Consider the following 27,010-nt stretch of genomic DNA (forward strand, 5'->3'; position numbering starts at 1 on the left):
CGAACAATGATTAAATAATTTATAATGCGTTAACGCAAACCAAAAAATTCGAGGAGAAAAGTTTACCATTGGTAGGAGGATTAACGACGAGTTGCGTTGTCGGTTTTTGAAGTTTCTTCGCCTTGTTGATAACATCCGAGACCAATATCTTGTAAGGTTCTGGCTTTTTCAAGATGCTTTCAGATACAGTGCTGGCCACGGCGCTCCAATCGACGTCCTTGGCACTTGGACCTCTTGATATTCCGAGCAATTCCTCCCTCATCGCTCCGATTAAGGGGTACTTGACATTTCCACCGCAAACTGTGCCGTTGAAGTCATCCATATCAACCGTCCACACCATGGCACCGCCGTAACCTTTGCTCTTCAGCCAGTCCATTTTGCCTCGAATAGATTTCTCGTCGTCGAAACCCACCCACTGCTCGTTCTGCACCAAATATGGTACTTTCATCTCGTCGTCCCAGATATAAGCTGCACCGTTTTGTAACATCTCGCAGATCTATAGAAAATAGAAAAAAAAAGTGTACTTATCGTTTGTACGAAAGAAAAATTGCTCTTCTTTCTTCTTCAAATTCTCATTCAAAAAAGTTAATCAAACTTCAAAACCATTCAAACATCTCTATACTGTGACTCATTAAACACATACTTGAATACTTACTCTGGAAAATTTTTGTAAACGCGTAGATATTGTATTAAACTTTTTGAAATGTTTTGTGTAACATATTCATAAAGAGTTTCTATAAGCGTTCAAATACTTTCGCGAGCCATTGTATCTACATCTACATTTTTCCTTAAAACCATCGTTTTAACTATCCCTTTGAATCACACAACCCAGTAATCACCATTCCCACTTATTATTAGAATCAAACAGACAGCTAAATTGCTTACCCTTTAACTATCTTCAACCGGGAATAAAGCGATAATAAATTTCTAACCGCAAGAAACGGGGAAAGCATCTAATCGATCGATTATCTAAGGACCTCGCGAGTTAAAAAAAGTTTGATTTAAATTTACGATCCACGCAAGTTTCAGTGAGTAAAATGGCACTTTGGGTGAAGCAAGAGTCACGTTCAGAAGCAAGAGATCGCAGGTACCTCGTAATAGGCAAGAAAGCCGGATTCCTTGGTGTATTCGCCAGCCTTGCCACCGCCACTGGCAGGTGCATGAACACGGAAATTGGAGACGTTCGAGAGAGTGAAAGATCGGCCATAGGTCGGCATGCCGATGATCAGTTTCTCTTTAGGGGCACCCAAACGGACCCACATGGAGGCCGCGTTATCCACACTAAGCTGTTTCTGCCATTCGGAATCTAACGAAGAAGCGTACAAAGGTGCGTTGTGACCCGTCTCTCGCTCCCATTTCCCGTGGAAATCGTATGCCATCAGGTTGATGAAGTCTAGGTAGCTAAGTAGATATAATGATTTTTATCAACCCATTGACAATGGAATTAGCAAAATCGTCAAAACGACGAATTTGATATTTCTTCTTTTTACAATTGAAGATAGCTCCATTTTGCAATAATTTGTGTAACAATATAAAAACCTATGGTCTATAAGTTTTCTTGTTTTATTTTATTATCAGATTTTATATATTTATCCTTCTATTGAATGAAGCGTAAAGTTAAGAAATTTTAATTTCGTTACGTCGATTTACCTAGCAACTGCTGGTACATCGTATCCACTTTTCACATTGTCAGGACCAACCGGTACAGCAGCTGTTAAAAGAAGTCTCGGCATTTTCTTCTCCTGAGCTTCAGCTTCGAACGCTTCTCGAAGCTCTGTAGATGTAAATAAATGAAATAGTATAATTAGATAATTTGTGTGGAGTTTTACAATGTAGAAGTAGATTTTGTAAGTGAATTATCTGTGAGCATATAGCACGCGTAATGAGAATCCAATTAGCATTAATTCTGTATTTACCTTTCAACAGAAGAACGTAGTTCTTCTTGTCGTCTCCTCCTTTCGGATATTCCCAGTCGATGTCGAGGCCATCGAAATTTCGATCACGCAGATACGAAATGGCACTGTATATGAAGGTTTGCCTTGCGTACCTCGTCGAGGACATGTCTTTGAATTTCTGAGTGCCGAACGACCATCCACCTGATTAAAATTATAAACGATGACACCTTCATAAATCTTCATATACAGAAATTTTAAAATACACTATTCAATGTTTTGATCAATTTGTTAATAAATAAATAGGTATACATTTTCTTCCTGACATATTTGAATCCATCCATCTTCGAGGAAGATATATTCCCAAAGATACTCACCAATCGCAAGTAAAATTTTCAAAGAGGGACTAGCCTTCTTTAAATTCACGATTCGTTCGTATAGTCCAGTTTTTCCATCTTTCGTTTCGTCGTTCGACTCGAAGCTGGTCAGCTTGTTCTTCTTCAACCAACCGAAGGCGAATATGATGTGCGTACACAAGTCCGGTTGTATGTCTTCGGGTAAAAATTTCCCAATTTTCGTCCGGTATTGAGACCAGTTTGTATAGTAACATACAAGCTGTACAAATTAAAACTACATTACGACTCCTTCGTTGCTTTTCGTCTCTCATTTATTTCCTTGAGAAAGTAAATAACGAGGAAATAACAAGTGGATATTTCTGATATTACGAAGATCAAAACATAAGTTTTTACGTTAAAGAATTCGTAAAGAAGAAAATTATTATAAATTAAATTTTACTGTAAATTGTATCATAAATTACACCATATTTTGTAATATTTTTTTTCAAAGAATTCGTTTCTTGGAATACAAGTAACAAAGTTGCTGAAGCGTAAATGTAGGTTTTTTAAATTACTAATTACATGACACCGAGATAGTTAAATAGTTTCAGCGAATTGCACGAATCAGTACAGAATTCTTTATACCATTGTATATGTGACAATAATTATCATACCTACCTTGTAGTCCTCCGGTTTACCAGTCTGAATTTCATTCTTCTTGTTCTTATTATTGATACGATTTCGCGTGACCTTGAATCTGTTCACGCTTGCTGAGACTTCCTGATCGCTCGAGATCGATGGGGCGGCGGTTGCCGGTCTGCGAAATCTTTTCCTTGTACCTGTTTCACGCATTATTTTTATACTAACGCGTTGCAAATTGATTTTTCTGGTTGAAATAAAGAAATAGATAGGTAAGATATTGGCACTGCATGTTCAACTCTATTTGTTCTATTTACTTGATATTTATTCTGGAAATATTATAAAAATTATTCAAAAGAATTCATTATTGCAAAAGGCGAAGAACTTTCGAAACATCAATCACAAAGGCAATGAATAATACAATAAAGACAAAAGATAACCAACATAAAATATATACTGATCATTAATACAAAGGTACGTACTGTTAAATTTGTCTTAGTGTAAATTGCAAATTCTTGCAAATTTAGTGTAAAAAACGTATTTAACATAGATACATACGTTTATGCAAATGCTCTTAGAAGAGAAGTTACGTTTGCCCGAGAAAGTTTTTCGAAATATTAGTACCAGTTTACATAACTTTGATCATTTGAGAATATGTGGGCCATTCTTATATAATGACTCATGTTTGTAATGAAGAAACGAAAATGGAGATTAGCGCCTTTCGCTCATTCTACATAGTGCTTTGCTTCCGCAACCTTGTCTTTTGAAAAATAAAAATGGTTGTAGAAATAATTTAAACCGAATGATGAAATATACGTTACATATGCTTTTACGACGAAATAATGTAAAATTGACGATTCGTTCAAAGCGATATCACATATTTATACATTGACCGGAAAAATATTTGTCTATAGTTGAAATATATAGAATAAAAGTTTCACTTTTAGAACGTCCACTTTTAGAACGTTAAAGAATTTGAAAGAAACATTTCTTGAATGAAACTAAATATAAACTGAGAAAATTGTAGATTTTCAGGTATAGTGAGTCGAACGATTGATCGTATGTACTCGGATTTCAAACAAAATTATCTTGACAGGGAAACGAATTAACAAGAATAGGAAGACTGAAATTATTGATCGAATTATTTATCGCACTTCTCTGGTCAAGTTGAATTAAAAATGTAAAATCTGAACAGGTCCAAAACTGAAGAAAAAGTCGACACATAGCAGACTAAATTACGGCTACTTTTCGAGCACCATCCGTTAATTTATATACCGGTAACGCATTCATATCACATAATACATACGTAAGAGGTGGCTTGGCACGCGATTAATTTTTTAAGACGCTATGTTTGCAAAAATAAACTCTGAAAGCGAGTTAATGTCACAATTATTAAATGATAATTAACTGTTTCCTACGTAAGAAACAATATTTTACCATTTATCGATCCACAGGGATTTATCAATCCAAAACTCGCTGTACTAACTAAATTAAAAGTAAAATAAGCTATCAGTAAATGTGTGAGTAATTAATAATTATTTATCTCGAACTAATTTCCTGAAAAATTTACTTTCTTCGCTTGTATCGCTCTCTTAGCAAACCGTCGTCGATATGCAGTACCAATTACCCTGATATTTCGAAACGAGAGGAAACGAACTGGTATTACGTTAAGAGAGGAAAATAAGCGAAAGATTCATATCATTGGAAAGTTGGTAAGTGATTACCTTCAGCATTGTCGAGAGTTGCGAGAAGTACGATCAAGCAGACGAGCAGCAGCCAACAACAGGTCGTTCTGCTAGTCGACACCTGAAAAGAAAGTGAACGTGTTACTGATCCGTGGAACCTGTCGCTGCTATTACGCCTAAATGTTTGACCGGGAAACAAACGCGAAATATCGAAATATTTTCATGGATCTCGATCACCAGGAGCCGATTCAGTCCGCCTCGGAGAGGCCATTTTCTTCTTTGTGCTCGTTCGGGTCGATAAACTAACAAAAATGCGGTCACCGTTGAGGAAACGTTCAGATTTATACCGCGTGTTGCTCAAACCTATCAATCACCTAACTTAAACGTCGAATTTTTTCTTTTTTTAGAAAAACGTATTAGACAGGTGGAAGTTTAGCTCGTAGATGTTTAATTAGCTTCATGTAGCGAACAAGCGTTGATCGTGGTAAGTTATTGTCGCATTATTATTCAGCAATGTGGACGACTTTCAACGAGTGGAAAATTATTCAGTGGTACATGCACGTGTACCATACGGTGGTACACGTACTTAATAGGAGGGAATTCTTAATGCAGGGAATATTATTCACTGTTATATTTAATGATGCAGAAATTGTTAAACATGCAATAAATAACACACTTTACGAAGTGATAAAAATGGTGCTGTTATTTTGAATAATGCAACTATATAATTTACATGTGATTTTAAAGAGAACTTCGTTGAGAAATACAAAGCTAAAAGTTAAAGTTTGATTAATCTCCGGAAGAATTGAAAACATAACTTTTCATTTCTTTTACGATTAAGCAGTCTCGTTCAATACGTAATACGTATACATAGTTGTTTCGCAGTATTATGCAACTTTTGTCGAATAACTTCACACCGTAAATAGAGACGAATCTTCTATCGCCATAGGATGAATAGTGAATATGTGAAACGAAATGAGAGGTATAGTGAAAATGTATTTCGTTAAAAATTACAAATATTATGAAGGGAATACGGAGAAATAGCTGGCCGTTCGATTCGTGAAATTTTTCTGGCGAATTATTCTTACATTTGGAGAAAGAAATGCGGGCTTACGATGAGATATTAGTCACTACAAACACCATTACAAAAACCAGAGAAAGTTATTTGCGGTTTCCACGATCAATTACCAAGACCTACTGAATTGAAAATTGAGAATCGTAAACTTCCCTATTTAACCGAAATGGGGTATAATAGTCTGCGTGGGAAACGAGAAGCTGCTACATTCAAGAAAGGTTTTATGGAAAGTTTCGTTTCATTATAAACAATCGTAAAATTGTAATATCGTTTATTTGTTTAAACGTTTCCTGGCGCCGTGAACAATTTCTCCTATCGAGTTTCACAAGCCATTAATAATTATGTTATCCAGACACTGAATGCTTTCTGCAATAAGAAGGCTTTATTTTAGAAATTTCATTTATATTTAGCACGAATAAAGAGCAACTAAAGAATACCGTTAATACGCTATGTATATCATTTTCTAAAGGAATGGAAACAACTTAAGAAATTAATTATCTTTTCAAATTAACATTATCATAATAATAATAATCAAGTACAGTATTAATAATTAATTTTATAAAATATCCTATTATAATATTCCAAATGTTAAATCTTAAATAAGATCGTCTGAGTAAATGCCATTAAAAATTTCTACAGAATTTATGCTATTTATTAAAAAGTATGTCTGACCTTTCCCATTTCTAAAAAAATCGATCTTTTCTCGTTTCTTCTTATTCTCAGAACAGGACGCCCACTTGTGAATTTATCGTATATTTTATAAATTTTCAATCCCTTACTTAATCAACGTATCGCGATAAAAGAATATTGCCACATACTACGCGCTCTGAAATCTTGTGAAAGCGTTTCCAATTGTAATACTGCATCTAAGTAGAGTTCTGCTTCACAGAGCGTTCCAGAGTTGTTTCGAGATAAGAGAGGAACTGGTAACTGATTAAAAATCCGATTACATTCTCCGGCGAAGAGAACTTTTTCACAATATTTTCACTCTATTGTCATTTGCGTGGCAATTAGCCGAGTCTTTATTAGGTTTGCAATTATTCCACGTTATACATTTTATGTTCATTATTCGCGTAGCTTAGCTAATTAGCACAATGCGCGTAGATTAAAGAACACAACTAGAAACGGATGCTTTCAAAACCACTTTGTATGTACATTTGCAGACAAGTGCTTTTGTTTCCCTCTTATTTCCACTTTATTCCCGATGCAAGGATCGTAGACTAGTTCCATTGCGTAGAAAAATTTATATCTATTATTAAAAAACAAATAAATGGTTTTAACATCATATTCTTAACGAATAACCGAATGTCTCGACTTTGTATTTTATAGTAAAGGTAATTTCAGTTTTCACACGATCCATGTTACTTATGAGGATGACCTGCTACGAAAAAAATTACAGAAAACGAAGCTATCAAGAAAATGTTGCAGTCGAAAGCGGAGCAAAAGAGGCGATAGCCAAAATATTAATTACTCTAAATTACATCGAAATACATAGCGTAACTTCGGCGTGAAATTTTGTGGTATTTCATTTTATTATAAAATCCTTTTTGTAGAATATACGAAGATCTTTGCGAGTGACTCCTTAGTCGCGTACATAAAAATTTGCACAATTATCCATAGTCTAGCAACAACAAAATATTTTCTTCGTCTATGTAACACTTTTGAACAGCGCTGTAACATTAATGCGAATATGTATTTTGTTTAGATCGTAGTAGCGAGTTAATTAGCGAAGAAAAAGAAAAGAAAAGAGAAGAAAAAGGAATCGGTTCGTCAGTGTCGCAGTTGGCTGACCAGCTAAGATCGACCATCCGTGAAAATTTCACTGGCGTTACAGATTTTCGAAAGCCAAGAGCCAACGTCGTATCGCTAACTGTCGCGAGGTAACGTTCGATCGTCGATTCTCCACGATCAGAGAAATCGATTCTCAAGATCGCCTATTAAGGGGAGAACGTAATTATTTCGTCGATTATACAGTTTGCCGATATCGGCCGCAGTACGCGCCATTCTCCCTTTTTCTTTTGTCTTCTTCGCCGCCGCTATTTTCTTCTCTTCCCTCATCGTGTTACATAAATCCTGTTTTTTACGAAATTTCGTAGCTTTATCGTGAAACATATTGAAACACAGCACATATTAAAGATTATCTTAACTCGTAGCCATTATGTCCCTACTTTTTCTTTTTTTAAGAGACTTTATGAACGCACAATATACATAAGCGATTATTATTTATTTTTAACATTTCACTATTTATCAAAGAAATATATTATCTATTACTATTCATCAACGCACATATTTTATTTGAAATTTCAATAAATTCAAGGAAAAAGTGCAATTTCTTTATTCTTTATCTTCTGCTTGCATCGACTTTTGGCATTTTTATATCTTACTCTTCTCTTCTGTATATATCTTAACCTTTCAACACCTTTCGTTTAATTAATCATTAAAAATAAATTCCATGTTTTAGTACGAACACGAATAATGTTTAAGTGATACGAACATCGCTCGTTGTACGATATTTTTCTCTTATATTTACTCACAGATCGTTAACAACATTATGTGAGTACAGTTGATATGTGACACCCCGTATATGATGGAAAAGCAAGGCACAAAACATTTCTGTACAATCTAAAGTGAAATCAGAGCGCACATGTTCAGATGCCGAATAAGTTGCCAATAAAGATTCAAAAGTAAATCCATTAAATTTTCGGTTAATCAAATTTTAACAGTAGAAACGACGCGACGCTCAGCCATAATGTAATAAGTGTGTCATATTTCTCGATACTGTTCGAACGTGACCGAGCACAAGTGAAACGACACGGAAATGAGCGAACAGCCCAGCGAATGTAATTAGCGAGGCGGGAAGGAAAGGGACGAGAGCCATAAAAAGCGATTTTTCTCTTCGATCAATTCGTTTGTCGATGCGTGAAAAATTGCGGTAGCCGCGTAAAGCCGCGTTCGTGAAGTCTCATTCTACTGTAGCCTCGCATTCTACAGTCGCGTCTCATTCTACTTACGCCTGAAGAATAAACACTCTTTATAATAGAGTTTATTGTATAGATATTTTTTATTACATGTTATATTAGATTTACATTATTATTTTCCTATAAATTTTACAAATCATTAATTATAATTTTGTGTAAAGAAGAAGATTTGAAATATCGTATTTATTATTTTCTAACAATTTCACATCAAATTTTAGTTATGTCAAAATCAAATGACAAATTCAATTAAGCTCATTTGAACCAATCGAAGTTAATAATTGACACAAAAATTACTGTAAAAATTTTAGTCGATACAAATAATTTGAAATTTCTTCATCAGGATGCCTGTTATTTACTTCGCTTCAAATATTACTATATTTTACTATATTTTATATGTCTAGTAGTATGTTTACTCGTATTTCAGACAAACAGCCTATTGCAAAGGAGATTATTCATATATCCATCGCATATACATTCTACATAAATATTATTTATTATATATAAATTTCTTCTTTTGTTCGTTCTTATTGGTCAAGTCACTTGACTTTGAATAAGTCGAAATTTCCAACTAGCAGTTTCATATTAGTGAAATGGTTTCGAGATCCTTGAACTGGATATGGGGCACTTGCTGTCGAACGATTTGACTAATCTAAACGAGCCTTAAGGTTACTATACCTGGAAGTTAGAACCGACCAAAGCTAGTAGTCTAATGGGAAGAAAACAACGTTTTCTTGTCGGGAGAGAAAAGTAGCATAAAGTACCGTGAGAGACCGCGTTTAACTTTCTTCTTCGCCATATTCCCCATTCTCAGTCGCGTTTACCCTTTTCACCTCCTTTCTCGCTCCCGTTTCGTTTCGTTCCGTTTCATGGAAACGCCGCCAACGATTACCCGCGAAACCGCGATGCGAAAAATAGCTACGTTGTCCAGTTTAACACTGTAATCATATATCTGGATGAATTATAGGCGAAGTTTTGTTTTTCTCCTTCTTTTGTTCGTTATTTCTTTATTTTAACGAAATGACGGATGAAATTTCTAACGAAAAGAGTTATTGAAAATTGTTAAATAATTTTGCCAAGGTTTATCAGAATAATAGAATAAATACTACGTGGAAGTGATCTACGTAAACCGAAGACACGAAGAGATCTCCGCGATTTGAAAAACACTGGCGCGTCATATTATTATAAATTCTTCGATTTCGAATAATAAAAATAATTAAAAATTGAAATATTACTTTAATGCAACGTTTAAATTCCGTACGATCACAGGCAATTATTTTATGTAATATTTTAACTATTGTAATTTAGTGGTTCAAATTTTACAGATACAGGAATATAAAAGGATTTATTTAATTATAAAATTCAGTAGAGACACAGAAAATTGTAAGGACGCCACTTAACTTGCATGGTACCGCGTTATGAACAGACTCGATGAAATATTTCTTCCAAGATGAAGAGAGGCAACCTGTATCGTAAACGATCACTTGGATAATGGAATGTCGAGACAAGAACGTGTTCGAATAATAGGGAAATAACCGAATAACGAGATTTCAGATTACAGGCTGTGCTTCATTGAAAGTAAAGTTCTCATCTCTATTAACATTGCTTCCGTGGATTGGTCAGGGAAGCTTCACATTCCATATTTGTGTCCAGAGGACACAGCTTATTGTAATGCCATCGTCAAATTATTACACGGTAAATATAAAGCAATTTGTGAAATTGATGTGATGCTTCGATTGACGTTCGAGCGGTTCTCAACCCATAGAAACGTAAACTAAAACCATCACGTCCAGTTCTTCGCTTGGAATATAGCGTTCACCCCATCGAATCATGTTTGCGCGATATTTGTCAGGTTTTGTAATTTTTATTTATTTAATTTTCAATTAATAGATCGTCTAATATAACGTTTAATAAATAAACGATAGCACAATTTATTCTATAATTTCTTCCTTTTCCTTTAATTCCAATTTAAATATCTTCATAAGTGTTTCTTGTAATTGTGGATGTTCAAGCATATCGAACCAAAATTACGAGTCCACCTTAGTATGGCTATTTCTTCTTGTCTTGGCACATCATTCGCTTCATTAATTAACAAACTGTTGTCGTTGCTACGCTTTTGTAGCCAATATATTCCATCTGAACACGTATCTTCGTAACGAGTATCCTCATAAATGCTTGCCTTGTGCGATACATATTTAATCTAACGAACATGATCATCCAAGCAACTTCGTAGGTTTGTTCCTTTACGATCTTCGAATTAATTAAAGTTTTATGAAAGCTCGGCAACGATCATTCCTATTGGACATGGAATCGTTTAGATTGAAACCTAATAGAACGTTCGTCTGAAACGAATGAACTTAATTGCATGACATATTATCTATTAGTTTTCTTCATTTAACTGTTACGAGAGCTCAGTCACTAGTTGAATGTAGCTAATCTTTTCTTTCTCTTCTCTTCTCTTCTCTGCTATTGGCTTGGCAACTAAGTGATTGCGGATTTTGTCAATACTGCCTAATGACAAAATCCGCAATCACTTAGTTGCCAACCTAATAATTACTACGCAGGCGTGCAACAGGAAGAGATAAAAATGCGATAAATAGAAGTTGATGCATTTATTTAGGAATTTAAATACGATACAAGTTTATGTTTCTATGAACGTAACTAAAGAATTCATGTACATCTTTGCAATTTATTAGGCGTGCATTGTTATTCATAAATGCACGAAGATACAGAGTCATTGTAATACTCTTAGTGTTTTCAGATAAAGTAAGGTTATTTGGCAAACTTATTCGGACAAAGTAATTTTGAATGGCTTAGGTAAAAATAGTAGCCATTTCTGGGGAATTTATTAGGTTGGCAATACCACCTAGTGACAAAATCCCTAGTGGCAATCACTTATAGAAATTAAATGGATATTTTCTTTCTGTGAGAGTTATTTATTTGTTTTATTACAAACAAGTTGACTCGTCTTTTGTATGTAAGCGAAATGCCACAATTTAGACAATTAACGTTAATTTAATAATTCTCTAAATATCTGATTCGTTTTGAAGAACGTTGTAGTTTAAAAGAAGAGAACTGTTTTAGTTTAAAAGAAGATACAGAGTCGCCGAAGAAATGCTGCTAGTCTATTGGTTTGCTAACTTTGGCAAATTGTTGATAACACATGGTGTACTCTACATTGTACTTTATTCGAATATATCTGTGCTTAATAAAATTATTTCGTCCAATTAAAATTTATTCAGGCGAAGCATGTTTATCGCTGTATTACTATGGCATTTTTATTCAACAGACCCCTGTCATCCAATAAAAATTTATCCAGATGAAGGATAGTGTTCAGGTGAATTAATTCCATTTTTTGATTCCATTCAGTAAGATACAGATTTACATAAATATTCATAGTTCGCTGATTTATCGTGGAAATTTTCGAAGACACCTCATGGCGTGCGACATTGTATAATAAGGTCGCTTATTCGTGAAAGCTTTTAACACCACGAAGGTCGATGTTCCCCGTAATTAATGCGACCGGCATACATACGGCAACTTGATCTTGCAACATGTTACAAATGAATCATCATTTCGTGTACATACGGCTTGTCCAACGATTTATATAACGATTTCTGTATCTCGTTTATCAACGTGGTAAATTAATTGTTATACTATATTAAACTGGGAAATGTTGATTTGCGAAATGCTTGTAAACGTTCGTAGAGGCAATTCGAGGTTCGAATAGTGTAAGAAAGAAAGCTGAGGGTTCAATTAGGAAGATGCAACAGCAAAAGATCGTAAATTAATCCTCCTAATTGGCTTTTTTCGAAATCAAAATTCGCGCCATTTGTGCATCACTAGCGCCACGTAGTGGCGAAAAGGTGCAACTAATTTCCATATCTGTCCTTGTCGCACAGTAGTGCGCTCCTTGTCTACGATCGATGCTGCCATCTATTGAATTTGGTTGGAACTGCGAGAAAGTAACAGGAGTATAGAACGTGCGAGGAGGTATCTCAATTTCTGTTAAACAAGGAGCGCACTACTGTATGAAAAGGACAGACATACGTGACGTCACAGACAAGGAAAGCTATATTGTGGACAGATGTACTTATCCCTCTAATTTCAGGATTATTCGTTAATTACGCTTTTCCTTGATAAAATTCATGGACTTTCAGGATCGTACGATAAAGGTAAAATCTCTGGCAAGATTCACACATCAATTTCGACCGGAATTTTCCTTTAACTAATTAGTTATCAACAATTATCGTTGTAAGTGTCGCGGCTATCGCGACACGGGCCTGCGATTTTTCATAAATATCAATCTTTTGCGGCATTAATTCGCTCTGTATGGAATTTTAGAAGCTTCCTTAAATCCTACGCTAAGTTCTTCGTGCATAAAAGTCGCCCCTGGGTGACGAGGGTACGCCGTAGATAATTATTAAAAACTGAATAATTAGGTACAAATTCCAGTCGAAAGCGGTGCCAAAATGTTGTCAGGGATCCCCGTCTATATTCTACGATTCCAAATGAGCGAGAATTTGTCCCAGAAACGGAGCAATTAATGAAAATTCAATGAATTAGAAAGAGACGTATGTCTGTCCTTGTCGCACACTAACACGCTCTTTGTCTAACAGGGGCTGAGTTACCTCCTCGCACATTCTATGATCCTGTTACTTTCTCGTAGTTTAAACCGTTTTCGATAGATGGCAGGTGTGGTCGTAGACAAAGAGCGGACCACTGTGCGACAAGAATAGACATATGTCCCCCTCTAGAGCCAATCGAATACATTATATAGATTGTGGAGTCGTATGCATGAAAGATAAATACAAAGATGAGAAAGTTCATAAAATACGCATAATATATGAATATATATGCGTGGTATATGAAACATTCAAAGTACTATGCTTTCCATAATTTTTGGTAGGTAAAACAATTTTTCCCCAAGATTCTATCTTTTTAATTACATTTTTCAAAGGACGTGCTTGCATAGAAATCCATATTTATGAGCCTTGTATTTTCATATTTCTCAGAATTGCATAAAAATTCACTGAGTCTAGTAACAACATTGTCATTGGTAAATAACTCGTGAATTCTGCCGCCGGCCAATTAACAACCTTTTTCCGGTGTCTTCCTACTTTCACCGAAATTTGAATTTCGAGCACGATCGACGATTTTTACATGGGACTTTTAAAACAGGCCTGCGAATTTTATTAACCGGTACAATTAACGCTTAACCTGGAATCAGGTGAAAGCAACCAGCGAGCCTTCTATTATTCTTCGGCTCGTTGTAGATCATGCTCGACGCCTTTGGCTCGTTCAACGTTCCCAACCCAGAAGAAATTCTCTCACGTTGATTTATGTAAAATGTAGGAACAAGCATCTGTCCCATATATTTCATCTATTTGCTTCCTTTCTGTCATTTCGTTCTTTCCCCTGCTACTTTCCTATCTTTTCCTTACTGTTACCATTCCTTCCTTCAATTGAATCCATTTCCTGATTCTCAATTAATCGTAACACTAGGAACAAGTCGAATTCCTTTCTTCAAGCGTGTACCTCTCTTGCTATTTCATTTCGAAGCATGTACATTGCAACTTAAGAGTTTGCTATCGATTGCAATTAGCCTGTGGATTCTACAGAGATTTATATTTTTATGAAACTATTACCAATGCCAAATAATATTCGAGCAAAACAAATACTTATTTAAGTAGATTTAAATTTAAATGTAAAACTCACTATAAAATTTAAACCTATTTAAATAGATATTCATTTTACTTAAGTATTATCTTGCTGTAATGTTAGGTTGGCAACTAAGTGATTGCAGATTTTGTCATTAGGTGGTATTGCATTGGAATTTATTTAGAGGGAGGATACATTAGCTTTTATTAGGTTGGTAACTAAGTGATTGCGGATTTTGTCATTAGGTGGTATTGCAAAATCCGCAATCACGTAGTTGCCAACCTAATGCAAGCTAATGTATCCTCCATCTAAATAAATTCCAATTGGATGAAATAATTACGACGCGTGTACATTGCAACTTAAGAGTTTGCTATCGATTGTAATTAGCCTGTGGATTCGACAGAGATTTATGTCTTTATGAAATTATTACCAATGCAAAATAATATTCAAAGGAAACAAATAGCTACTTAAGTGAGCTTAAATTTAAATATAAAACTCACTATAAAATTTAAACCTATTTAAATGCATATCCATTTTATTTAAATATCATCTTGCTTCAATACAAGCTAATATATCCTCCCTCTAAATAAATTCCAATGAGATGAAATAATTGTGCTTAGAATTTACTAATTTATTATTTACTATTTAAATGAAAAATTGTGCTTAGAATTTACTAATTTATTATTTACTATTTAAATGAAAAATTGTACAGTCTCAACCCAAGAACCTAACCTCAACCGAAGAATCACAATGTCGCTTGTTCTGAACCAACGAACTTCGTCTTGGCATAATTTGACAAAAAATGACAAAGATATCAAGAAAAACGAAAACCCGTACGAAAAATCTCGTACATGTACATTTTTTCCCACATCAAGATATTCAAGTTCTCTTCTCAAACGATCAAACGTAACAAACAATCTCAAGCTTTCGAGCGATATTTACGAATGTACATCCGACAAAAGACGAATGTTCATTTTTATTTTTGCTGAAAGCAATGAACTCTTTTAATGGCCTGTGTATGCGTTCTTTTATTCGCTTTCACTTTCCTCGATTGACGAGAGAAGACACGATTAATTTTTTCTTTTGTAAGAAAGCGAAGCCTAGGTAGACCGCGTGTGATCTTTGAGACGAAGGGCATCGAGAGACGTAAAGTTTTGGGCTGTCGTTTTAACTTGATATTAAATTACTTCATTGGTGATATAATATTCTGAACGCTGTACACTAATTATATCATATCACACGAGTTTCATAATTGCGAAATATGAAGGAACTCCAGCAGATTTGACATTGACTGCCTTAAGACACGCTTTAACGTCCAAACTTCCTAATTACGTTCCAGTTATAAAACAACTTATACAATTATGTCAGTTACGTAACTGTCTCCATTGTTTCACCTGACGTATTCTAACAAACAAAATAACATGTAATATAAATCACATAGCGTAATGTATCGAAATATTTGAATATAACAGATTTCCTATGACCCGCACTTTCTAATGAGCCATCTTTTTTTTATCAAGCCCTACGCTTCATTTTTATAGCGTCAAATTTTTTATACTCGTACGAAAAGAATGAATCAGCCTGTAAGTAACGCGGTCATAGGTTTTCCTTTTGGCGATCAATCAGTGACGAATCTTCACGTACCTTTTTATAATTCACTATCTATTTCTATAAAGTTTCCTTAGGAAATTTTCTATTCCAATTTTTTGAAACTCCGATAGTAACAACTCTCATTGTTTTCAACTTAATTTCTAGAAAAATCACCTTTCGTATAATACGATGCAATACCACAGAATGATACGAAGTTTAATATACTTAGACTTGATTAGTCGATACTTTCTCTGGCCATTCTAGTTCGTAGTATCTGTGAATCACGTAGCGTAATATGACAAAGGAAAAACGAAGTATTTTAAAACAGGTGGTCCAACGAGTGTCCTACAGTTCGTTTCAAAGTTTCCTTCGTTCCTATTTCGTGGTGTCCCATCCCGCCTCGTTCCATTTCATACGGTTCCCGCATAATTCATCGTGGCTCGCCTTCCGACGTTCGACAAACACGGTTTTCGAAAAAAGAAGTTCAATCTCCATGCGCCTCGTGACCTGCCTTTCTTACGTATATAACGATAAAGAAGGCAATGACCGACTTTCGTGGCCTCGCTTCAATACGAGCACTTACGAAGAAAAAGTACGCGCAAGAAACGCGAAATCACGCGCGTATTTCTCGATTCTTCATTTCCAGACCCCCTGTGCCGACCAATTTGTACACGCGAAAGTTCAATCTCTGTTGAGATTATCCGAGTTGCTTGAGTTCGAGGCGGTTCAATTCGCCAACTTCACTTCAAGTTCACCCTCCAGTCAAATCGTTCGACTGTACAGTAGAACTCTACGTATTTGGTCGTCAGGTCAACATAGTTGGTCAACATAGTTGAGTCGATTAGAATTTATAGAATAGGAGCTCACTAATTTTCATCAATAAGAACCCAAACGTTCGGATAAGTAGATTCTGCTAGCAACAGTTCAGTTCATCGGTTATTAACTAAAAGTTCGTTCGAATAAATAGAAATAATAATTTGTGTGACTTCATTGACCCATTAAGAACCGACCAAGCAGTGAAATAATACGTGTTGATGCGTAGAAAAATATAAGTAAAATAAATCATCATCTTCGGTCAACGTATAACAATTTCTTTGGAATAATAGGGACATCGCACAAGTTCATTATGAATAGGAAAATAGGAAATTTGACAAACTTAGTAGGAAAACGTTTGCCTCTTGCGTCATACGCAACGATCAAATTAATAATAATTTAGTTTTGCAGCTATGCGCAGACCTAACTTGTGTTGAAAGAGTCGTTTGAAGCGATGCGTAACGAAAGAAAATGGGGACGCTTCGTAGTGAAAGAGTTGGTGATGTTTTCTCGATATCTAACGTAATCGTAAACCGATATGTTGCTCTATTCTATAAAAAATACGTTTTAATAAACCGACCGGCATTCCTAACGCACATAATCCAAATACGTTATTACGCTACAAGTTATACAATTAATTTCAGACGAAACTTCGATTCGCAAATTTTTCTTCTTGCTCCTGCCGAATCCTGTCTTCGCCTCGTCTCGAATCTTCGACAGTGCAATTAATAACAGACCGGTCGTATTGTTTCTAGCATTTACCATTTCTAGATATAGTGGCCGCGTATAATAGCGCGATAATGCCGCGAAAGGTAAATTCACATATAAATACATGCATACAGGCATATACGTAAATACAATGCACACCAAGTCACCGGTGAAACTTACATAAGGTGCAAGTTGCCGGACCTGTTGTCAGGTTGAAGCGAGCGTATTTTAACCTGAAAACTTCGCCGGCTTGCTAGGAGCAAAAACTTCAGATCCGAGCTCCGTTCAGGCTGGTTCATTCGTTGTGATCGCGCGAGTATTTCTTCTGACCGGAGCAACGTACCACCACTTATCGATTCGTATCGTTTTCAAGCCACGCACGTTTGCGGACCGTTTTCACTCGACTTCCGCCGGAGGGGCCCGTTCGGCCACCGCTTATGAAACTTTCAGCAGTTTCCTGCCGCTACGGGAAATCTATCGAATTTCTTCCATTTCCTTTCTTCCTTTTATCTACATCATGGCATACCATGCAATACCGATGCCTTGCTTTTATGGCGATGGAGACTTTCGGCCAACTGTTGCTTTGGTTCTCACGCGAGAATTTTCCCATTTTTATACCGTAAACTCTTGTTAAAAAATTCTGAAGATGTCTTCTATTTTTGCTTTCATCACAGTGGCAGATTTTTGACAACTGTTGGTTTGATTCCTCTGCGAAAACCTACTTTTTTACACATAATGTCCGCTCAAAATTCCCGGAGCATCTTTTATTTTTAATGAAATTATACTATTTGATGTAGATTATAAACTTGCAATTTTATACATTTTATCTGATCGGTATTTTATTCATGGTATTTAATATTATCATCTTTTATTAGTATCCGTCAAACGATACTCTCACTGCATTTAATCTGTTTGGATTAATCACTCGACTAATTACGATTATAGAGTAGAGATTTATATTTTTGTGGGCACGTTTTTCGACTTCATCTGATATTAACAAACTTGTTAATTTGAAACTCAATGTACAAGCATTTACAGTGAATGGTGAAAAATAGTTAGCGCTTTTAGGCATGCCACTTTACGCACTACTGTGTGGCTCAGATACCATGCTACATTCCTTTCACCAAAGTATGCAACTTTCAATGTCTGCGACTCGTAGAGAATGCATTCGCGAATCTGTATTGGTAGAAAATATTGCTATTGTTTGGTCAGTTGCTTCAGATATATCGTCCATACATATGTAACTAATTATTTGATTAATTATTTGAACCTTGAGACAGAAAACATTATCTGTAACAAATATCTAAAAAAAAAAAAAAAAAATAATCAAACTACAGAATTAAAAATTTCTATTATAAAATTTTTAGATGAGGTTTATCAAATTACTTTCGAATTAATTAAGTAGATTAGAATTTAATCGAAATTAGAGGACTTTAAGATAAATTAAAATTAATTAGTCTTAGAGGATAGAAAAACTGTTTGATTTAAGATCAGTGTGGTCCAAATAAACATTTATGAATTTATAGATCGTAATTAAGAGCTAATTTAGAATGGATTCATAAGTGTAATTAATTGTGATCATTCTGGAGAAAACTTTGAAAGTCAAGAATCGCGAAATTTTATATCGAGCTATGTCTACGATATTTTATTCGTACTGTTCATTTTGTATATATTTGAATCCGTAGACACGTTAATTATTTTAGCAATTTACTGTTTGATACGTATGACATATAAGTTAAAGATAACAAGTCACGAATGATAAATTTCAAATTTTTAAAAATTCTATGCCAATATAAATCAATCTGTACGTGACTAAAATTTAGATGTAACACGATATACTCTAGAATTTATGAATGATTTATCTAAATGTTCAGTCAGTTATAAATAGCTCATTAAAAGCAATTCTATGACTTTTTACAGCGGTAAGATCAGATTTGCAAATAGGGTTAATACAATAGTAGATTGTAAAATATTCCCAGAAATTCTGTTCCACGTATCAAACCCTTCTAACGTACACGTCGGCATCTTTGATGCTTGCTTTGATTATTCCTTACATATCATTGACATAATCCCATTCCATTCGATTGTTTTAGTCATAGAGATCTATTTGTATAAAAAGATGAGCGTATTTAGGAATGATATGCGTAATTAGATCAATAATTATAGAATGAATTCAAGTCGATTTATCCGTATTTATTCCATCATTCTAATATCATTGACTTTTCGCAAAAATGATGTGAAAATGATATCGTACTATGATAAAAAGGAATTTTTTCAAAATTGCATGAGTGGAAATTTAACGAATGAATGTTTAGCCACACAAGGTAGACCAAACGATTCTAGTTTTCACGGCCGGCTGATTTTTACCAGGAATAGAAACTACGCTCGAAATCCTAAGAGATGTAGCGTTTACTTTTTAGAAAACGTCAACTGAGCAAACGTGCGCGTGCATTGCACCGTGCATGCGTGTTTATCGCGCTGGTAGAGGAACAAACACGGCGAGGACGGGATGGTATCGCGTGCTTCGATAGAAATTCCACCGGATTCCAACTGCTTTCTACCGAATTTTTTCCTGGTCACTTTTGCACGCATTTTTCCGCGTACGAACGAATCGCTAGATGAACACGTTCTTTCTTGTCGATCCAATGTAAAGGCTCAAAAACTTGAGGCGTGTGTGTAGGATAACAGAAATAGGACAACACTCATCGATTGGAAAGATACAACTAGATATTCAGGTCTTGCTGCATCAGTATAAACTTAAAAATTTGGAAACGATTTTGTTAAAAAATTGAAGTTATTCTTTATGGTTGGAATGGCGACAATAGCATGATAGTCGAAACTGTCATTTATTTTTGGAAGTATTTTACAAATTTATTGAGCAACTTTTCTGGCAACTTTTGTTATTTGTTGTGTGTATTTATTATTACTATTAGTTATCTGTATATGTAATTATTGGATTACAATTAGATGTACATGTGTTATATTAGGGTAAATCTTTTGGAAAATTGATAAACAATTTTGACGTTGCAATATATTGTAGAGTTCCTTTATCTATTATTAAGCCTGTATCGCGCAATAATTTATTATTCATTTGCAATCATTATAAATTTGAAAGAGATCCAAATTTCTTATGTGTCAAAGGAAACACAAATAGAGACACGGCCCAACCACATATATTACGCTTCTTACAACTACAAATCACATATTAAGCTTCTTACAGCTACAAATCTTTCTTTATGGGGATGACTCACAACGTTTGAATCGCCAATTCAAGCCTCAATGCAGTCTCGCGATTAATAAATCATGCACATTCTTTGACTACTTTCGTTATTTTATCTTTATTAATCTTTGTTAAATAGCATGTTGAACACAGGTATTTTCAACACCAATTTGTATAAATTAACTGTAAAAATTGTGAACGCTTATTGCAGCTGTGTATCAAGAATTATTTGAACGATCGCTTGCCAAAAGCATGGCTAACGTGAAATTCATAAAGAATGTAGTATATCTTACGTGGATTGCATAATCGACTATTTTTTAGACTCGTACGATTCTTCTCGAATGCCTGATCGACCGCAGACCGATAAAAATCGGCCTTCGGTTTCCTTAGCACCGTGTACGCATGTACAGGTAAACTCCGTTTATATCTTACATTACACCGTCTTGCAAATCATAAAACTGTTAATTAGATAACAAACAGATTCAGGAATTATACATCAAATTAGTATTGTTCTTTCACCCAGAATTACACCGTTTAATTTTGGTATTTGAATTGTAAATACAATCTGCGAGACAATCTTAAGAATCATGAATTATGAATTTCTCTTGGCTAGCTTCATCATTTCATCATCATTAATCTCCGTGAATTATCTTTTTTTTTTCGAATATTAAGATCTTCGTAGAATTGATATTCGTAAACGTTAATATATTAACTAGGATTAACTAAATTGCCAATATTTGGGATTTAATAATTCATATATACACAAAAATCAAAGATTATCGGTAGATTATCTTGTTGATTTTAAATGACGTTGTATGTTTTTAAAAATTATGTATCTATATCTTTAAACCGCTTCATGTATAAATGGACGAATTTATTAAGCAATTACAGCTGAGAAAAATAAATCAATTAACGTGTAAGTGAAATAATGTACATATACTACTGGCTATAATCGGTTAATTCGAAATTAATAATTCTTAATTCCTTGTTCAAAATGTTTCTTTTTACCTTTTCGAAAAAAGATATCTGATACGCCCACTATTTATTTTATGATCATGATCTATATACAATACAATCATTTAAATTTACTGATACTATAGGTACATATACTTCAAGCATTCATAATTTTGGTCCAGTACTGAACAGAATACAAAATAAAGTTTATTTAATGTATATTCCAAAGATTATTTGTCATAAATTATTTGTCAATCAACGAATATATTTTATATTCAGGGTATGATTCTTACGTTTCATCATACGTAGAAAACATTATTTGAATGATTATAAGCTGTAGCTAAGGTTGATCAATATTTCAAGATTTTACTCATGTGTGATATTTAAGAAATTATAAAGTGAAGCGGTTACATAAAATTACATTATGTAATGCGATTAGAAATTGCTCCAGTTGAATATCTAATTAGATAACAAAATTATATGGTGTAATAAAAGAAATAAAATGTAAAATAGTCTTGAAACTGCACCCAATTTAACAAAATTCTACAACTGATTAAACTTTATTCAAATATACTAGAATTGATGATTAATTTGCTTCCTACATACATATTTCAATCGTTATGAACTTTCTACTGATCAACTGAAATTTTTTAAGACAGCTATCTATGCTTGCTTCTAAATGTTATAATGAAAACGTTGTCACTTAATTAATCAGCGAAAACCTGCAAATGGCGAATTCAGAGAAGCCAAAATTCCTGAGCGTGCTGACCTGTCGCGAACCAGGTTGTCGCAGGTTTCACCAATCGGTGTCATTGGATGTAGAAAGAACATTTCTCTTTTTCTTTACCGTTACGCGACTAGTCACGATTAGCGATTGCCAGGGACGACCATTAATAATTCAGCGCAATACGTTGCATCCGAGGATGACTACGAACGCTCTTTGTGTGGGTTGTTTGCGTCAAATTTTTCGTCTGTACAAAAAACAAAATATATTCCGCAGAATGGAAATGTTTTGAACGATTTGCAAAATAATAAAATTTATCATGCATTAATACCCTGTCTTGTTGCACGTTCTCCAATATTCAACATTCAACGTAATAAACTGAACAGAAATATTGATCTACAGTGGGCTCCTTTAGATGGAAACATAGATACACACTACCAGGTGAATATTCAATATGATAAATAATAAAATTTCAATAATAAAATTTCTTTTGGAACAAAACCTTGTATAACAATCATCTCGTAAATGATGAGGAATAGATATAACTTCAAAACTTCATGCGTATGGTATGTTAACAGAGATATAAAATGTCATCAAGTAAAAAAATTCCATAACTAGAAACATTAAAAGAACGAGGAGAAAAAGTGATCAAAATGATTACGCCTAGGGGATTCTAATGTAGCGTTAATGCAATGGAAAGGCAGCAATTTTCTTATTTACATACCCGTTACATCGCCGGCAAATGAAGGGACTCGTTAGCTAAGCATTATGAACAAGCCGAATTTGCATTGCTTCACAATGCAACAAAGCATTCGTGTGAAAACTGGCTGGCAAACGTTATAACAAAAAAAAAAAAAAAAAAAAAGAAAAGAAAAGAACACGAGCGAGAGAGAAACGAAACGTTGGCAATTCAATTCTTTCGAAGGAGGATACCGTGTCAGTTTCCTTCTCTTCGTTTCGTAGACTTCGTAAATCAAGATCGAGAGTTCACTCAGCCGATCGACGTTTTCACCATAGTCCGGTGATTAATATCGCGTCTAGTCCGCACGTTTTAACGTCGAATTAAACCGCGCACGATCGTCGTTACAGGTGTTCACGAGCCATCTTCTTCGTGATTGCAAAAGGTTTTCGCCTCCTATACAAGAAAATGAAGTTTATGATCCGTGCTAGGTAAATGTCAATGAAAGAGAAACAGTTTGAAATAGTGAGTCGAAGGTGAAATCACCACAGTGGGATCGAAATGATGGACAAAAACACAACAGGTGTCTTCTTTGATTATCGTTTAATTTATAAACTTTCTTTTGTGAATATATTATAAGTATTGGATTGAACGGAAAGTTTTTGCATATTTTGTGGGATTAGCACTCGTGATTTTAGAAATACATTACGAGCAGAAAACAAGCGGTTGAGTGCATGTGAATTTTATAATTCAGGAAAGATATCGAAGAACCAAATTGTAAATATTCATTCGACGTAGCACCATATCGTAGCGATTTGCTAAATTTAGAAACAGGTATTTCAGTCTTAAAAATCAAGAACTATCCAAAATGTTACGATGATATCGAAGTCAAAGATCAACGACTGTATGAGATTTAGCAGAGAATTTGTAAGAAATGATGGCATATTACTTATTAAAGAGACAATCAGATGTATTACGTATTTCATACGTATTTCCTATTACGTTAATCCAATACAATGAAAATTCTATATTTCATGAAAATAATACGTATTAAGTTCCTTTAACGATATCTGTCAACGAACATTATACGTAGAACTGTCATAACATTAATATTAATAAAATCAACTACTTGGAATTATAAATATCTTTTTACATCATATGAAAGTGAACGTGGAGACAAATTCAACCATGTTCGATACAGTATACGTATAATAGTCTACAAGGTGAAAAAGAAACATTCTTTTATTACACTAACATCTTTATCTAACATCGATTTTCATAATTAAAATCATAATACGGAATCGCAGACTGGAACTGTCTATTTAGATGTATACATACGTCTTATCTGTTGACAAATATAATCAATATGCCTACATAGTTATCTTCGTAACATGATAATTTTGAAAAAACGTTTGTTAACCATTAAGAACACCTCTTCGTGACACAAATCTCTATTTCTACCTGTCTTCTCGATCGTGTGCCGTACTTTTTGACGCCCACCTTTCTCGAATCGCGATAGTCAGTTACGCGGTCCCGTTCCTTTCGATCTCGCTTCGAATTTGTTCGATTATCAAAGTGCAGAATCGACACACGAGGTCGTCGCTCGACGAAAGTGAGAGGGCTCGAGTAACCCGGAAGGACAAAAACGAGTTCTTGATACTTGTTACGACGAAGGTCCACGGGAATCGCGTAGGCAGACAACTGTCACTGTTCCGCCGATTTACGAGATACATCCAGATATCGGTGAACTTTCCTTCTTCATTCACATTTCTGCCAGCTTCATTAACCTTGGCGCAAAACAATCCACGCGAAATGCTCTGCAAAACCTTGGCGATTATTCCGGAATAATTAAATTGTCCTTTTGACTGGATTATTCGCCTAGTCGAAAACGGCAATAAGTCTTGTGGTGTTTTTATGACATCGTTTAAATGGTAATTTCCGAAATATTAATCAGATAAGGAAAATTCTCCTTAATACGCGAGTAAAAAATTGAACAGGATTCCATGTAACTTTTGTTTTATAGCAACCTAAATATTTTAATTGATTTTAATTAAGTGTGATTAAATATTTTATAGATTGCTTTATTCCGGACATAAAATGCTATATATAGCCAGAAGGTTATATATTTATGCATCTGCATTTTATAAGTTTTTCGCTTTCTGTTTTATCACTGTATTATTGTAATTTAATATTGCACTATTATACCGTCATCACCATATAGTCACTAAGTTTGCTCTTTTACTTCTAATTAATAAACTGAAACTTCGCCTAATATAAAACTTGGTAAAAGCAAAGTTTGTCAAAATTTACTACCGGCAAACTCTTTTACTATTTTTCACACTGTACGCATATATAAACAAAATCACACGACATTACACGCAATTACACACATATAATCAATATTATATTATCGTATTATTTAAGTAGAATAAATAGAACCATTAATAGTTATTCTCTGTGCTTGAATATGAGAGTTGCGCGTACTTTCAAACGATCCATATGTATCATGATATCAAACACTTGCTAGAAATCTTCAAACAGAGATCACTAGATTAAATGTCCAAAAAATCATTCTGCCATAATTTGGTCCGGTCATTGATGCAAGAAGAAGGACAAGAGAAAGAAAAATGAATAACACAACTGCGTCGAGATCTCGATGTCTGTTTTAATCCTTTCCGAATCGATCTCTTTTCAGACCGGTTCCACGGTGGTCTTGCATGAATCCGCGCATGATGTAATATCGTTCGAATGAAAAATAAAACGAGTTTGAAAACGGAGCCGATTCGATCAGAGAAAAAGGATGGAGGAAAAGATTTTGCAAAAACATGAGCAATTTTTTCAGAAATCGCCTGCGAAACACCGTGAGCCTAATAGCCAATCTCGATTCTTTTATTACTGATAAATGTGAATAAATTTATAAAAACTTGATTAAAAAGTCGATCCTCGTTCTAACAAGATAAAGTGAGAAGAACTTGGAATTCAAGCTAATCTCTTGGTTCTGACAAACGTGAATCAATTTACGAAAATTGCTTTAGAAACTTACGCGTTAAAGTCTGATAGGGTAAAATAAAATCTTCGTTAAAATTTACTATACTGTAGAAAATTAGTATCAACAGTATTATATAATTTACCAAAATAATTCTGTCAAACCGTCCACGAATTTTCTACATACTATACGACGTAGACCTGAAGATTAATCGCGATTTTGTTACTTTGGTGAATGCGAATAAACTTACAAAAATTGATCGGATATCGACTGACTAATTTTTCTTAACAAAGTAAGTAAGAAAATAAAACAGTGTTGAAAAATTGCCATGTTATACAACATTGGTATCAGCGATACCAATTTACCAATTCTATTAAACTCTCTTTCTCTTTTTTCTCTACTCTCAAATAAACACGATAACAAACAGATTCGGAGCTCGCACGTTTCCACTTACCATGATTCGTCCAGTTTTTCCAGCCACGCGTGACGCTCCGAACGTGGAAAGTAGCACCAATATCGACCAGACACGAAGAAGGGGATGAGTAAAAACAAGACAAGGCGCGGTCGAACGAAACTATACACGAGAAGAGCGTGTGTGAAATGCGGCGAAACTCAGTCCGTGAACGGAAACGAATGATAGAAAAAGGAAAAACGTAATCGATAGGAGAATCAGTGATCGAGGATCCACCGCCACATGATCGAGGAACTGTCACTGACAACAGTTCAGAAAGCACTGACCGTAGTGAACGAGTGCCTCCTGTCATTCTCTCCCTCCTCCCTTTCTTTCTCACTCTCTTGCTGTCTGTTTCTAGTCAGCTCGTTCCAACTCTCTTTTTCTTTCCCAACGGAGGAAGGAAGAACCCCCTTCCTCGAGGAATACTCACAATCACGATCAGGCTGTTTCGATAGTGGCTGCCCCCACAACCCTTCCTTTCCATCGTTTTTGCACACACGCGTTTTCAGCCCGGTATTCAAAAGCCGCACGAAAATTTTCGCAACAGGGGCAGACGATATCGTAGACGAACATTGTCCTCGGTAGCCGCGGCGACAATTAAAGCCACCTTTCATTTTGTG

At 34.9% G+C, this 27,010-nt stretch overlaps 1 protein-coding gene across 1 annotated transcript in view; it reads right to left on the reverse strand.

The window, feature by feature from the left end:
• Nucleotides 1–27,010, reverse strand: part of LOC117204040 (probable chitinase 10) — a 29,395-nt gene extending 2,385 nt beyond the window's left edge. Inside the window, exons 1-8 of the mRNA XM_033441043.1 lie at nucleotides 26,391–27,010; nucleotides 4,591–4,672; nucleotides 2,906–3,066; nucleotides 2,270–2,507; nucleotides 1,917–2,096; nucleotides 1,651–1,774; nucleotides 1,092–1,401; nucleotides 67–496 (exon numbers count right to left, since the gene is read on the reverse strand). Coding sequence (XP_033296934.1) covers nucleotides 67–496; nucleotides 1,092–1,401; nucleotides 1,651–1,774; nucleotides 1,917–2,096; nucleotides 2,270–2,507; nucleotides 2,906–3,066; nucleotides 4,591–4,672; nucleotides 26,391–26,393 — 1,528 coding nt within the window. The 5' untranslated portion in view covers nucleotides 26,394–27,010. The remainder of the gene's footprint in view (nucleotides 1–66; nucleotides 497–1,091; nucleotides 1,402–1,650; nucleotides 1,775–1,916; nucleotides 2,097–2,269; nucleotides 2,508–2,905; nucleotides 3,067–4,590; nucleotides 4,673–26,390) is intronic.

This window comes from Bombus bifarius, unplaced genomic scaffold (assembly GCF_011952205.1).
Source record: "Bombus bifarius isolate JDL3187 unplaced genomic scaffold, Bbif_JDL3187 scf7180000007966, whole genome shotgun sequence".
In the NCBI taxonomy this organism is placed as follows: domain Eukaryota; kingdom Metazoa; phylum Arthropoda; class Insecta; order Hymenoptera; family Apidae; genus Bombus; species Bombus bifarius.